General features: G+C 38.8%; 1 protein-coding gene across 1 annotated transcript in view; it reads left to right on the forward strand.

Moving 5' to 3' along the window:
• The window catches only part of CD28 (CD28 molecule), a 31649-nt gene extending 26090 nt beyond the window's left edge, over positions 1-5559 (forward strand). The window contains exon 4 of the mRNA XM_040475968.1: positions 1120-5559. Coding sequence (XP_040331902.1) covers positions 1120-1248 — 129 coding nt within the window. The 3' untranslated portion in view covers positions 1249-5559. The remainder of the gene's footprint in view (positions 1-1119) is intronic.
• The last annotated feature ends 9901 nt before the right edge of the window (positions 5560-15460 follow it).

Consider the following 15460-nt stretch of genomic DNA (forward strand, 5'->3'; position numbering starts at 1 on the left):
AAGGCAAATGGAAGAGTGTTTCAAAAAGGAGAGAATAATCATTAGTGTAGAATGTGGCTGAGAATTCAAATGATGAGAACTGAAAACATGTTAGCTGTATTTGGTAATGTGGGAGTCAGTATTTTTCCAACCTTCAACACTTGCTCCTGCCCATTTGACAACGCAGGTATGAATGGTTCATGGAGGAGTGCATGGAAATAGGCCAAGGCAGAAGTCACTTGCTTACGTATTTATTCAAGTGTTCATTCCATTCACATGCAATATATCTACTTATGCACCAGGCCTAGGTGCCAAGAAATAGACATTTTGTTTTTTCATAATAGAGAATTCTGCATTCAGAAATCTGGGTAGCTTTCTATTTCTAGAATTTTTATGGGACTTTTATCAAATATGTAAATTTTACCATCACGTTGGTTCAGAAAAGATGCTCCTAATGCCCAATCAAAACTTTTCTAAGATTTATGGCAAGTATGCTCTTGCTCTGGGTTTAGGATTGCCCCTACTTTCTTCCCTTACCCCTGATAGAAAGGGGGAGAAGGAGCAGAGTCTGAGGAACAGAGATGAAGGACACTATTGTCTTTACAGAAATGTACGTGCATATAAAAGAATAGGAATGTAAGTAGTTGTCTAGAACCATAACTCTCCACTAATTTGGACTCCACTGCTATGAATTTTATGATCATTTCAGAATCTAAGGTCCTCTTGGATTACTTAAGGAAAAACAGCTTGTTAACCAAATGACTAACGTAAGAAGATTGCAGTGGAGAAGCTCAACCTTTTCATAGGAGGAAGGGCCTTAAAGAGTATTTACATATCAACAAAGGATACGTTAATTAGATATGCTTTTGGAATTCAGATCAAATGATTGTATTAAGGGTAACATGGGTACATTTATCTAAAATACGTTGTTTGATTCCGATTTCGCAATTTGGAAGAGTCCAAAGTAATTAGGTTTGATTAGTCACTATCCAGGTCCAAGGCGCTCAATGAAGTCAGGTGTATTCAGCTTCATTTGACAGTCTATGTTCTGAATAGTTGCTCCCAAGTCTTAGAGCTCCTCCCATGACGTCTCTTTCTGTGCCCCCGCCCCCTTCACAGTGATGTTTCTCTTTTCTGCAGATGAAGACCAAGAGGAGTAGGATCCTTCAGAGTGACTATATGAACATGACCCCCCGGAGGCCAGGGCCCACCCGAAGGCACTACCAACCCTACGCCCCAGCACGCGACTTTGCGGCATACCGTTCCTGACATGGACGCCTATCCAGATGCAAGCCGGCTGGCAGCGCTTCACCTGCTCAACACAACTGCTCTGGATAGGAAAAAACTGCCTCGTCTTCAGCCGGCCACCAGCTCCCATTAGGGGCTCCTATTAGGCCAACGATGCCAATGTTTCTTGAATGACTAGACCAAATAACATTATTTTGAGGCTCTGAAATGAAGTTAAAGAATATTGCTGTGGCAGGCTCTATCTTGTAGTGCCATGACCCAAATTTCAACTTACCATGTATTTATTGACTTGATCAAGAGGTTACAGTAGAGAACAAAAAGCCATTGGATTCTGTTAGCCTTGAAATCTGTTTTCCATTTCACTTCTTTTTCATCTCACTCACCTGAACACTGTGGCCAAGTGGAGTGTCATATGGAAGGACTTTTTAGATGGAGAAGAAAGGTTACAAAACCATTCCTTTTGGTTAAAGAGGGGTTTAGGGTGGGGGTAGGTAAGGGTGGGGGAGGGGGGAGACTTCATATTTTTAAAATCATTAAAACACTGTCTCTCATTCATGAAATGAGCCACTAGTTCCTATTTAATACTTTTGGTTAAGAAAGATACAGACATTGTGTTTTTTGTTTTTTTGTTTTTTTGAATTCTGGTCATATTTAGTCCTTTGGACCAGTGGAATACCTTCAAAGCAATTTGAAGCAGTCTTGCTCTTCTTACTCCCTGCAATGGGAATTCAATGGAGTATTGACAATATGATTTGAAAAGAATAAAGCAGTCCCCCCAAACCACAGAAGAATGTGTCAGGAAATGAAACCACCCGATGTCAAAATTATTTGAATACTATGAAGTGTTATTTCTTTAGCAGATCATTCCAGTCACATCATAGAGGGGGCTTTTCTGTTCCATATATTTCAGATTTGCTGGGTTGGTCTCTTTGTTATCTGTGCAGAAATCTAAAGTGGGATGCTGAAAGCGTATCCAGAGCAGCAATGATACTGTGAAAAAGGGGTGTTAGTACTCATTAGGGTATATGGAGGATGAGTCCCAAGATGCTTCTTCTAAAGGAGGAGAATAGAAGGGAATGATGGGACTCTTGCCAGTGTGCTCAGGGAGTGGCTGGCATCTGGTGGAAGATTTCCAGAAGACAACAGGCAAAAGGAAATGTGGCAAGAACTCCTTTACAGAGACTTTATGTGCTTTAGGGCTCAGCGCTCCAGAACTCTGTGGGTTCAGCTGTGTGTTTACCCTGGAGGTCCAATGACATGGAAAAGTATTTTGGAGTATGTCTTTTGAGTCCACATCAAAGTTCTCAAGATACTCAACAAAGCCTGACCCTGTAAAGCCTGACCTTGTAATGAGCACAGATATTTTTTCTGCCTCCGGTTTGGGCCAAATGGAGTATGCCTGGGGACCTTGAAGAAGAGCTTTACTGCTGCCTTTACAATTTGTTCAGTGCCTCGATTTATTCAGACATTAGAGGAGTCTAGGTTGTAGAAGCAGATGAAATAGATCTTGTCCAAGTCCCGTTACTAGTTGGCCTCAGGCAAGTTGCTGACTTTCTAAGACTCTGGCTTTTCAACTATAAAATGGAGGTAATGATCATAATGTACTGGACCAGTGATGTACTGCTCTGTCCCTATACTATAATCTCCATCAGGGCGTGGCCCAAATTTGTCCTTTTTTCATGCTTGTCCCTGATGCTTAGTACCATACCTGACAAATAATGTTAGCTATTATTATTATTGCCATATAAATTATGTATAAAGATTAAACTGGAAAATGCCCCGAGAAGGGGAAGAATATTGTAACACAAATTTAAACCCACTACCCAGGGATAAGGTGCTATAAAATTTGAGAATCTCTTAACTTCTGCCATTTTCCTGTTTTGGAATATTTTAGCTTGTAATGAAATGTACAGCATTCTGCCCCCCACTTTTATGTACAGAAAGAAGTCTTCTTTAATTTTTTTTTTTTGTGTGTGTGTGTGTGATGTGGGGAGGGATAGGAATCCTATGATTCCAGACAGAAAATATTGTACTTCAGTTGACTTTGAAATGGGCTTCCATTCCATGAATATGATTAACCCAAAGAAGGTCAAACTCGCTAGTACTTGGGTGACAAAAACTCCTGAATTTTTACTGGCACGTGTGCTGCATTGCCAGCCTCTTGGCACACAGAGTTCTTTAATCCAAGTGACTGGATTGGATTTGAAAATGATAGAGTTAGAGAATTTTTAGAAAGGGCAATGTCAAAACATAAATTTCAAAAATGGAAAGATTTGATCTTTGGTAAAAAAAAATGGTTTTATTTTCTGATGGGAAAAATAGGTCTACTAAAGATGAATCACACTTTAGATTTCTCTTACTCACTCTGAACAGAGCCAAAGTAGAAATGTTAACAGGGAAGTCCATTTTCATTATTAGTATGAGCCAAGAAATGGTTTAAAAACAGTGGTTGGAGCAATGCTTTTACAGTTTCACATAAGGTAATTATGAAGAAAATAATGCCATTTGCTGCTATTATTGTAAGAGTCTCATAGTTAACAGTATTTCTATAATTTTTGATTGTGAACTCACTTATGTTGGACTAAGCATGCCAGTTTAAAGAGACCAAGTGTACATTATGTTCTGTGTACTCAGTGGTAAAATTACTGAACTGTCACGTACCTGTTTTTAAATTTATGCTTTAGTATTTGTCTTTCAAAGCAGGTATGCTTTAGTTTTGGCCATGAATCTGGAGAAAACTTGCTATTTAAAAATGGTGTGGGATAAATATTTTAAAGTAAATCTCCAGTTTAGCTTTTTTAAAAAAAACCCAAACTTTCAGATAGTAGTTTTATTTCAAGCAAGGTACACTCCTGGTTTGTTTACTTGGCTTTAGTCACAATTTCTCATCAGACCAATGGTTTAGATCTTTGAGATGTCAGGCTGTGCATTTTGTGTGATGTGAATGTTCTACGAGAGACATCAAACTTTAGTCTTGACCCCATCAGTCCCTTGGGTTAACTAATGGATCCACTAGTTATCATGGCTAATTTAATGGGGATGTTGATGGTTAAATGGATGTTAGATCCCTCATTTCAGCTTTTTGCTCTGCTGGATAAGAGCCACAGCCCACCTGGGACTGAACCCAAAGTGTTAAATTCAAATACATTCTGGAGGTTAGAGATGGTGGCAGTGATGGACCCAGAACTAGGGTCATCACTGCTGTAGACCTGTAATTGACCCAAGTCAAGGACAGTGGCAAGGATTTTCTCAAGTCCTGGGCTGAGTGACTTCTCACTCTAAGCACATTTGAGGCTCAGGAAATCTCTCCTAGAGGTATATGCATACTTTCCAACATATTTCTCCTCAAACATCACAGGCATGTTTCCATCTCGGGGCTTTTACACATACTCTTTCCTTTGTCTGGAATGTTCTCTTCTGGGTATCTATCTGGCTTGCTCCCTCATTTCCTTCAGGCCTCTGCTCAAATGTTACTTTCTGCCCTAGTTAATACCCTCACTTGCCCCACCAACCCTATATACTTTCCTTGCTTGCCTTGTTACCATAGCATTTCACCATCTCTTATGCAAGATTTTTAAAAACTTATTTATTTGTTTATTGTTTGTTTCCCCAAAGTAGAATGTAAGATTCATGAGGGATGGAACTTTGTCTGCTTTGTTTATTGCCATATCCCCAGTGCCTAGAAAAGTACCTGGAATGAAATGTATATTTATTGATTAAATGAATGAACTGCATACACCTTATGTAGTAATGGTCAGCTTAAATGTACTAATCATACTCTGAGAAGGAGAGAGTCAGCTCTGTTTTCTACTTTTCTATTAATAAGTTCAAAAATCCATTTTATCAGTGAAACAGGAGGTAAAACATATATAATACACAGCCAAACTTGATGAAAGAAAACCTGATAGATAGAAGTTCATTCACATTTTAGAAATTTTTGTGCAGTGATGAAAACCAATACTGTTAGAATCATCTTAAAAGGTCATGCTAAATAAGCCCCAGACAAGAGTAAGTTGCTTTTCCATTGTAGTTCCCAAATTTACTCTTAACAGAGTATCGACCATGTTTTAAACATGACTTTAGACTGATACTTCTAACACTGTTGCCTTGGCAGTTAAAATCCCATCTCACTATGAACTGCTACTCATTTCTCTTTTTTTTTTTTGACCCCAGCAAATTCTATAAATGCCTTGCCTGGCTATGATTCAAAAAGAGCTCACAGATGAGAATGCTGGGGATAGATAATTTCAGCTTCTTTATCTGTCATGCTCATAACTGAACACTCTAATGGCTTGTAACAGTTTAAAAATAAAAGACCAACAACAAACAAAATAGTGGCACTTTTAGTAAATTGAAAATTCAAATCAGATATGTTAATCACCACACACACACACACACACGCACACACACACACGGCTATCATCTTGCAGGTAGGGGAAGGCCCTTGAAAAAGAGACACAGAGCTTGTCTGATAATTTACATAGCGGCTCCTATTTATTTAATTGCAAACTCTTCTTTGAAGGTGGCCTGAAGTTAGATAGGTGTACCATGAGTTCTTCTCCAAAGTGACTCTTCCTTGTTGAAGTGGAGCTCATTAAATTTAATAAAGGTAAACTTGAAAAAGATGAGTTTATATGCATCCTCCTACTCCAAAAAACCCTGAACTTAGCTAATCACTCATGAATTCAATTGGACAAACCAATTCAATCAGAAAGGGACAAGACTGGTAAAAACCAGCCATTAAATGTATCTGCTCAATAAGTGCTCCTTTATTGGGCTAATAAAAATAGTGTAGCCTAGTTATGTAAAAAGGTTCTAGCACCTTGAAACCCAAGTTCAAAGTGAAATCAAATGCAAACTTAATAACTTTACCTAACAGATCTCCCACCATGTTCTAACTACATAACTATTGAATGATATAATTGCTCACAGCCCTGAATTACCTTTTTTTCTCTGATAAAAAAGTCTGATAAAAAATATGGATTTTTTAAAGCAGTATCCTTTCTCCTCTCTCATCTTGCCTGTAACAGAGATAATATATGAGTGAGAAAAATCAAAGAAACTTCTAGATCCATCATAATGGAGGCCAAACCACCACACCAGCAGCAGCAACTGGAATGGTCTGAGAGTCATTACCAGACCCTTGTTTGGTAACTTATTTGTGTCTCCTAAGTTGAGGCACTGCCTCACTCTTGACTTTTAGTCAGTGGTACTCAGAAGTTTGGTTCTTAAGGAACAAATCTGCATGGGTGGATCTCTCCACTGTCTCTGATGGCATCCCAAATGAATGGATGCTTTCCCTTCGAAGATTCACAGGCTCTCACAACTTAGAAACCCAGACCACTGTCCAGAGCAGAATGTAGTACACTTTTGCGGTATTTCTTTTGTTCTTTTCAGGGTGTGTGGACACTTGGGCTCCATACTTGAAAAATGCTCGGGATGAAATACAGGCGATCCAAGAATATTTTGTCTTTTCTAAGCTGACCTCATTATTGAGACTACTCAAAAGGCCAGAATGTATGCTTTCCAAAGACCAGCTTCGTATCCTGTTTGCCTGATTAAATTGTGAAAGGTGTTGGAGTGCCAGGAATTCAAGGGGACGAAAAGTCACAGAAGGGTGAATTTATCCTAGAGTAGGGGTGGACTAGATTCTCCTTACATTGCATCTTGATAGTGCTGTCTTGATGACAGATTTAAACACTCCTCTGGCTCCAAAGAACAAGTTGTGAGAGCTGGGTGGAAATGTCAGTTGAAACAGAAGAGCAGCAAACAGCTTTGTTTTCCTATAGTTGTGGTTTTACTTGGTGATGATGACACATGAAGATGAAAATGTGCAGCATGAACTCCAGTTGTTATCTGAGTGAGCATCTCTGCCAACACTGAAGGATATGTGTGGGTGTCACCTGCAAGCAAAGAGAGAGAGAAAGAAAAAGAGGCCCTGTTTCGGAAAGAAGAGCCAGTTAATCAAAGATCAACAAGTGGTGATGTTTATTTCATGAGCTTTATCTTTGATTTCCTTCCCCTCGTTAATCTTCAAGTCTCAATTTTGTCTCTGGACTAAATATATAAGTGTCTGGTGATTAAGGAAGGGGTGGAAAGGTGGGCTTGAATGGGGATCATGGCCATTACTATAGTCATTTGGTCATTTTTTCGTCTCCTGGGCACAGATTAACAATTGATATGTTAGCTTCTAACTTTTGAGAACCTGTGGCATATTATGCAAGGATAGACAAACTTGAGATTGCTGTTGGGGACCCTTTTTCACTCCCAACCCTGTGCAACTCTTGTTTCACTTGTTTTATGCTTCTTCCTCCTTCCTTCCTATTCATTCGTTCAATAACTATTCAACAAGCACCTGCTCAGCTCTAAGAAATGGGGTAGATACTGGGTATGTGGCAGTGAGCAACACGGACATTATTATCTCCACACTTACTAAATGTAAAAGGTAGACTTTATATAGCCCTTTTCCTTCTTCTTTAAATACGCTCCTCCTCTTGGTAACCATTTAGTCTTAATTATGGGCTCAGACTTTCATGTGGCTGTTTGATAACCTCTGTTCTGTTGGTTTGCCTGAAATCTATTTCTTTGAGATGTTCTTATTTAACATTTCTAGCACCTTTAATGTCTTAGATGAGGTATTGATAAACTTTTTCTGGAAAGGGCCAGATAGTAAATATTTTAGGCTTTGCAACCACATGGTCTCTTGCAGCTATTCAACTCTGCCACTGTAGTGCAAAAGCAGCCATAGACAATATGTAAACAAATGAGCATGTCTGCATTCCAATAAACCTTTATTTGTAGACATTGATACTTGAATATCATGTAACTTTCATATGTTACACAATATGAGTATTCTTTTGATTTTTTTTCCCAACCACATATACATGTAAAATCCATTCTTAGCTCATGGGCTGTTCAAAAGCAGGCTGTGGGCTGCATTTGGCCTGCAGGCTGCAGTTTGCTGACTTAGACCCATGCCACAATTTTAGTTACAATTATGTCTTTGAGTTCCAGTCACCATCTGCATTTTTAGGGCTGGAAGCAATCAGTTTGGATGTGTAAAAAGGCTTCTTGGAAGTGGTGAATGTTAAGCATCTGTTTTGAAAGAAGGACATGGATCATGCAAGAAGGAAGAAGAAACTTCATCTGAGGGAAAGTCATTTTAGGTAGAAGAAATGGGTAATTAAAAGTAAAGATGAGGAGAAGCTGTTTGAATGATGATGCAGTCCCCTGTACATTATTGCTAAATGCCTAAAAATCTTAGGAATTATGGTTACTCTTCTATCAAGTCCAGTTTGCCTTTTCTCCTCTTTTCTAAGCATCAAATCCTTTTAATCTCCAAAGAAACAAAGCAAATTTTGAGTCACAGCAGGTAGGGCCAAAAAATATGGCTTTGTTTAGTGTAATGAACAGGACCACTTTCACGGTGAACTCTTCCACACGTAGCACAATCTAATTCAACATGGGGTAGGTGCAGCAGAGATCAGAAGCAGCTGTCTCAGAATTGGCCCCCTACTTTCTGCCCATCATCCATGATTTCAATCTGCACTTGGCTGCCATTTTATAGGGGACCAAGAGTGACCACCCCCTGGAATCCAAACTTTCAACAGGGAAGTGGTAAAATCAGTTTTACTTACATAAGAAGGACACTGACCTGGCCCTTACCATTCTCTCATCTCCATTCATGTCTCTTGTCTACAGCTGCTGGTTACACCCAAGGTACGAACAGTCTCTGGAAGCAGTCCAGCATATGTGGGCACCCCAAGTCATACACCCATCTGGGCAATTTAAAAATAGAGCCAAATGTAGCATTTAGTCTGATATGTCCAGCCAAGATGAGGAAATTGCCTCTAAAAGGTCAGATGATTAAGATCATTGTGCCAATAGTCTAGCCTGTCAGTAATGAATAAAGATTCTGGCAGAATGAATTTATCCTGACTTTGTATATGGCATTCAAGTTCTGGGTCTACATGAACAGCCTCAGGAATTCCAAGATTTTTCTTTTCCGTCATGTAGGCCCACTGTGTATATTTATGTGTTGTGTGCCCTGCACAGGGCCCCTAGCCAAAGGGGGTGGAGGGGGCTGAAATCCCTTTGGATCCCCTTAAGCTACTCACCTGCAAGAGCTATGTCCACCTGCAGAGAGTGCCTTTCTCTACTGCCCACACATATGGACTGCTGAGGTCCTGACAGAATGCTTGCCTTTCTGCTACTTGGTGACTGAATTCCTTATAGAATAAATTAGGTCCTCACTCTCAAAACAGGAATTATCTAGGATGAGCAAGAGTTAAAAATCAACCAAAAAAGTGCAATTGTTCTTACCATAAAAATTTCTCTCTTGGGTCCCTTCTTTATTCTTTTCTGCACTATTTATTTATTTATTTATTTTTCTGCACAATTTAATTCAGTTGGGTGGTTTTCTCTGAAATACTTCTTGGTGGGGGGAGGGTGGTTTAGGAGTAATGTGAGAAGAAACTTCCTGGCTCAGATCTCAGAGGAAAAAAACCTGTGCCCTGGAGAACACCAGGTTTGGAGTTCTTTCCTGGGCTGTCCTTGGAACTTTTCTGTTAATGGCAGAATGTATTCTTATTTTGTAGTTCTCAGTACATGAGGGGCTTGGACTTCAAGTCTGATATCTATAATAGGTATGGTATAATCATATTCCCGATTATAACTCTGCCAAAATAATCATCCCCAAATAAATTCATTGCTTTGGGTTTTTGTCCATCACCACATTCCTATTTTATAGCTATAAATATTTTATGTTTGATATTTTTCAGTAAGGATTATTTGAATAAATCTATAATTTCCTATAACTCTTAAATTCAATAATTGATCATAAAGGTTTCCATTACTTTCTCTTAAGAAAATCATGAATTTTATTCATACATTTTAGGTCAGAAATCTTGAAAACTTTTTGGAACTTATGGATTTCTTGTGTGAATTTAATCTTAAAAGCACCTTCATGTTATAGCACAAGAAACTATTACATCATTTTTAGAGTTTATCATTTTCCAAATAATAAACTTCTTGATGACATAAACTTTACATTATTTAGTCTTCCATGGTGAACTATTATCTTGAATATGATACGTGCTCAGCACATCTTTTTTTGTTGTTGTTAACATTTTGTTTTAATTTAATTTAATTTAATTTTAAAGAGAGCGAGAGCGAGAGCGAGTGAGAGCATGCCTGTGCAGCAGATGGCCGGGTAGGGCGGGGGGGGGAGGGGGGAGAGAGAGAGAGAGAGAGAGAGAGAGAGAGAGAATCTCAAGTAGGCTCAGCACTATCAGCACAGAGCCCAATGTGGGGCTTAAACTTACAAACCATGAAATCATGACCTGAGCCAAAAGCAAGAGTCAGATGCTTAACTGACTGAACCACATAGGTACCCCACTCAGCACATCTTAATTGGATGAATAAATGGATGGATGAATGAACATCTGTCATTTGATAAATATCTGCAAGCTGTTTGGGCCTTTGACAGATTAGATGAACTAGCTACTGTGAAAAGACTTGGGAAAATTGAGGACTACTGATAAAGATTTAGAATTTCATAAATTGTCAAAATGTATTCTATTAATATATACATTTTCAGACATTGTTTAGACATTCAGAAGCAAAACCCATTTCCCCTTCCTTGGCAACAAACAGAACTCTAATTGTGTTCATGTATCTACCCCCATTGTGCTTCTGGGGCGTTCCAGGGAGTGGGTAATAATTGGTTTAAGCCGGAATAGTGGTCCTATCTTCTCATTAGTGACTGTTTTAAGCATGGGCATGTGACAACATTCTGAACTAGAGCCAAGGCAGTGTGTTCTAAGAGGTCTCTGGGAAATTTTTTCCTGGCTCTTTAAAAGAGGTCGGTGGAAATAAACAGTCTCTTTCCTGCTACAGAGTGTTGTGTCTGTAAGTGGCATCTGGAACAGTCATTTTAGGACTGTGAGGAGAGGAGAGTTAACCCAAAAAGAACACGCAGAGATACACAGAGCGGGAAGAGAGGAGGAACCTGTGTTCTGATGACATTGTTGAGCTGTAGAATGAACCAACACTGAAGCTGTTCTTCCTTCAACTTTTTGTCATGTGAAACAATAAATAATTTTATCATTTAAGGCATTTGAGTTGGCTTTTCTGTTGCATGAAGCTTAAAGCATTTAACTAGTAACTCCTTTATGCTTATTGATGTTCATAAACACTCAGATTATATTACTTGGTATACACAGAACTTGACTCACTAGTATCTTGTCTTGTTGACATGCTCAGTAATTAGTCTCTGGTAACTGTGAATAACTAAATGTTATGCTAGATGTATACTTATGACAGTATTCATACCTGCTGACATGGGAAACTTGGGAAACTTGCTGCCTTGAACACACTGCCTATTGGGGTGTTGTAGATTGCAGAATAGCTGAAGATACAAGAAACTCACAAGAGATCAGTAAGACTTAACTGATAAGAAGGAGCACCTCCTACAAGGAGTCTGGGGAACTTATAGTCATATATTTTTATTTTATTTTATTTTATTTTACTTTTTTAATCTACTCCCAAATTAGTTAGCATATAGTGCAACAATGATTTCAGGAGTAGATTCCTTAATGCCCCCTACCCATTTAGCCCATCGCCCCTCCCACAACCCCTCCAGTAACCCTGTATGTTCTCCATATTTAAAAGTCTCTTATATTTTGTCCCCCTCCCTGTTTTTATATTATTTTTGCTTGAATTAAATATATATGTGAAATATAAGAACACTGGTTTGCTTCCTTATAGTGTAGGACACTACACACCAGTAAAATCTAGCTGACTAGTCTCTTTTTATCCCTGTGTTTGTTTGTTTGTTTCTCTTTTTACCTGTTTATGCCTTTATTGTCAATAATTGTTTTCTGTTACATAAACATGCCAAAAACTGAAGTTTCTGACACGTTCTCTTTTTTAATTTTTTTAATATTTATTCATTTTTGAGAGACAGAGCATGAGCGAGGGAGGGGCAGAGAGAGAGGGAGACACAGAATCCAAAGCAGGCTCCAGGCTCTGAGCTGTAAGCACAGAGCCCAGTACGGGACTCAAACTCACAGACCGGAAGATCATGACCTGAGCTGAAGTCAGATGCTTAACTGACTGAGCCACCCAGGTCCCCCTACACTTTTCTTTCTTTCTTTCTTTCTTTCTTTCTTTCTTTCTTTCTTTCTTTCTTTTCTTTCTTTCTCTTTCTTTCTCTTTCTTTCTATATAATTTATTGTCAAGGTAGCTAACATACAGTGTATACAGTGTGCTCTTGGCTTCGCGAATAGATTCCTATGATTCATCACTTATATACAATACCGAGTGCTCATCCCAACAAATGCCCTCCTCAATGCCCATCACCCATTTTCTCCTCCTCCCCACCCCCCATCAACCCTCAGTTTGTTCTCTTTATCTAAGAGTCTCTTATGTTTGGTCTCCCTCTCTGTCTGAAACTATTTTTAATGCTCCTTAAACTCCGGGGACCAATAAGAGAGAGAGAGAGGTCATAGTAGGTGTAAAACAATAAATATTTAAAAATATTTTAAATTTAAAAATTCAAAATGTACTTTATTAAAAATATAATTAAAAAATTACATTGTTGATTTAGACCAGCAGCTTAAAATTGAAAAACAAAACAAAACAAAAACCTCTCCCATTTTTCTTCTACTGAAATCCTACCAAAAGGTCAAAGTAGGTTTGCTTAGTAGGCTTAGCCCTGATTACTTCAGTATCTCTTAGTTTCTGCAGTGGCTACTCAGGTAACACCAATCTTCCTTGGGATGACACATTAACTTCTAGAGTAGCTTTGGGATTTCCTGGAGGAAGCCTTGTGTCATGTGAAGAGAATGCAAACAGCACACATATGTTCAGTATAGTGACAGACACTGAGAAGGACAGAGAGGTTTAACACATAGTCCTGATCTCAGAAATTTACTATCTGGTTGGGTAAATAGAAGAGATTTACATAAACAGTATATGCTAAGCTCCAACTAAATGTTATACAATTCAAATTCAGAGGTGAAAGATCATGGTGGACTGGAATTTCAGATCTGGCTCTGGACTGGAATGAATGTTACTGTATATATATCTTTTCAAACTTGTGTGAAGTAGAATTGCTTTGAGGGGGAGTATTTGCACTTTCAATTTTTAGAAATATTGTCAATTTGCTTTGCATAGAGATCATACTGATATATATTCCCATCAGCCTTGTACGAGAGAGCCTGTTATCCTATTTATTACCAATAACACAGTTTTATCACAGTTTGATCTTTGCCAATTTGGTAGCTTAAAATGGTATCTCATCACTGAGTTAATTTGCATTTCCTTTTTTGTGAATCAGATTCAGTATCTTTTCATATGGTTAAGAGTCGTTCATATCTCATTTTTTGTGAACTATCTACTCACATTTTTTGTCCATTTTGTTTTCAGCTGTACTATTGCCTTTTAATGTAGGACCTCTTTAAGGAAAGTAGCTTTTTGCTTGGAACTCCTTCATTTTAGTGATGAGCAGATGCAAGCTCCTCATCAATATCTGCGAAATACTCATTCTGCGCCTGCACTGAACTTGGCACCGAAGTTAGATATAGCCCCTGTCCTCAGGAAGCTTCCGGGTTGTGGGAGACACAGTACCAGTCCTATGTTTTTTTGGTCTATTATAAATAAGGCATAGGGAGTTATTGGAGCTCAAGGGTGTGGCACCACCTACGCATGGGAGGAGTTGGGGAGACTTAGGGAAGTATTCGTGGAACACGTGACACCAGCTGAATCTTAAAGGACAAGGGAGACTTAACCAGATCACAGACAAGAGATTTACATTTCAGGTAGAGAGACCAGCTTGTGCAAAAACACAAGCATGGTGCCTTTGAGGAGTTCCGCATATGATTTCAGAGTGGCTGGAGAGCAGGTTGATATGGGAGAATGTAAGAGATGAGACTAGCAGTGTGGCTGACTTCATATTATGACAGACCCATGCCAAGAAATTTGGAGTTTATCCCAAGGGCATTGGAAAGCTAATAAAATATATATATTTTTTAAATCTTCATTTTAAATTATTATAATTTATGATTAATAACCTTACCTTCTGGAAAGCCAAAAATAAACACTAAAAAGTCTTCCTCATCCTTGTTCCCTCTGCTACAGTACTAGTCTTCATTTTTTTACAGTTTCTATTTATTTTCATAACCCTAAATATGTGTATATTCATATTTCTTGATTTATTAAACTTAACGGTACTTAAATACTTTCCACAGTGAAAGATGAAGATCTAGCTCATTTACACTAACTCCTACCCTCCCAACTTTCTGGAAGAGTTTTAAGCACAGGGGACCCAATTAGATTTGCATTTTAGAAAGGTAATTTTGCTAGTGTGTGAAGGGTGGTTTGGTAGCTGCTATAGTAAGTGGAACAAGAATGTGGGATGGAGGGAGGGGTTAGCGGAAGGTGCTTGGGAAGGTTAAGATGGTGGCTGACTAGGAGTTTTTGGAGGGAGGGAGAGAGTTGCTCTCTGGGTTCTGACTGGTGCTACAGCAGGTGGTACTTGCAATCTAAGACACAGATGTAGGAGGAGACAGTGATTTTTAGCAGGGAAGGAAGATGATGAATTTCACTTTGGATATGTTGAGTTGGACATGTTTCTGGGAATCCAGGAAGAGATGCCTTCTGAGGCAGCTGGCCATAGAATTGTGGCACTCAAGAGTCAGACCTGGGCTAGTAGACAGATTTTTGAGTCAGGCATCCATCCACAGTTTATTCATTTTCTCATTTGTTCCTTCAACACATATTTGTTGAGTGTCTTCTATGAGCTACACGCTGGGTATAAAATAATGACAGCAGACAAATTTCCTCCTCCTGGAACTTTCAAAAAGGTGGAAGATAAACAGTAACACATAAACTTACAAAAATATGCATACAGTCTGAGGTAGGCGCTATGAAGAAAAGAATAAGGCTTATGAGCTAGAATAACAGCATAAAACAAATTTAGACCAGGGGGACAAGGGGAGAAATTATGCATAGGTAAGTCATCTCTATACCTAGACCTGGAGAGTGCCAAGCATTAAGGAGGTCTTGAACAGAGGGCCTTTTAAAGTTGAAGTCATGGGCAGGCCAAGCCCTAATCTTCGTGGAGCTCAAGATAAAGTACTAAATACCTAAACATCATAAATCAAGGCAACAAAGTGTCAATAAATATGTTCTATTCCCCGACTGAGATGAATTTCATGATGACAAAATATAA

Source organism: Herpailurus yagouaroundi, unplaced genomic scaffold (genome assembly GCF_014898765.1).
Source record: "Herpailurus yagouaroundi ecotype Mexico unplaced genomic scaffold, PumYag 140, whole genome shotgun sequence".
Taxonomy (NCBI): Eukaryota; Metazoa; Chordata; class Mammalia; order Carnivora; family Felidae; genus Herpailurus; species Herpailurus yagouaroundi.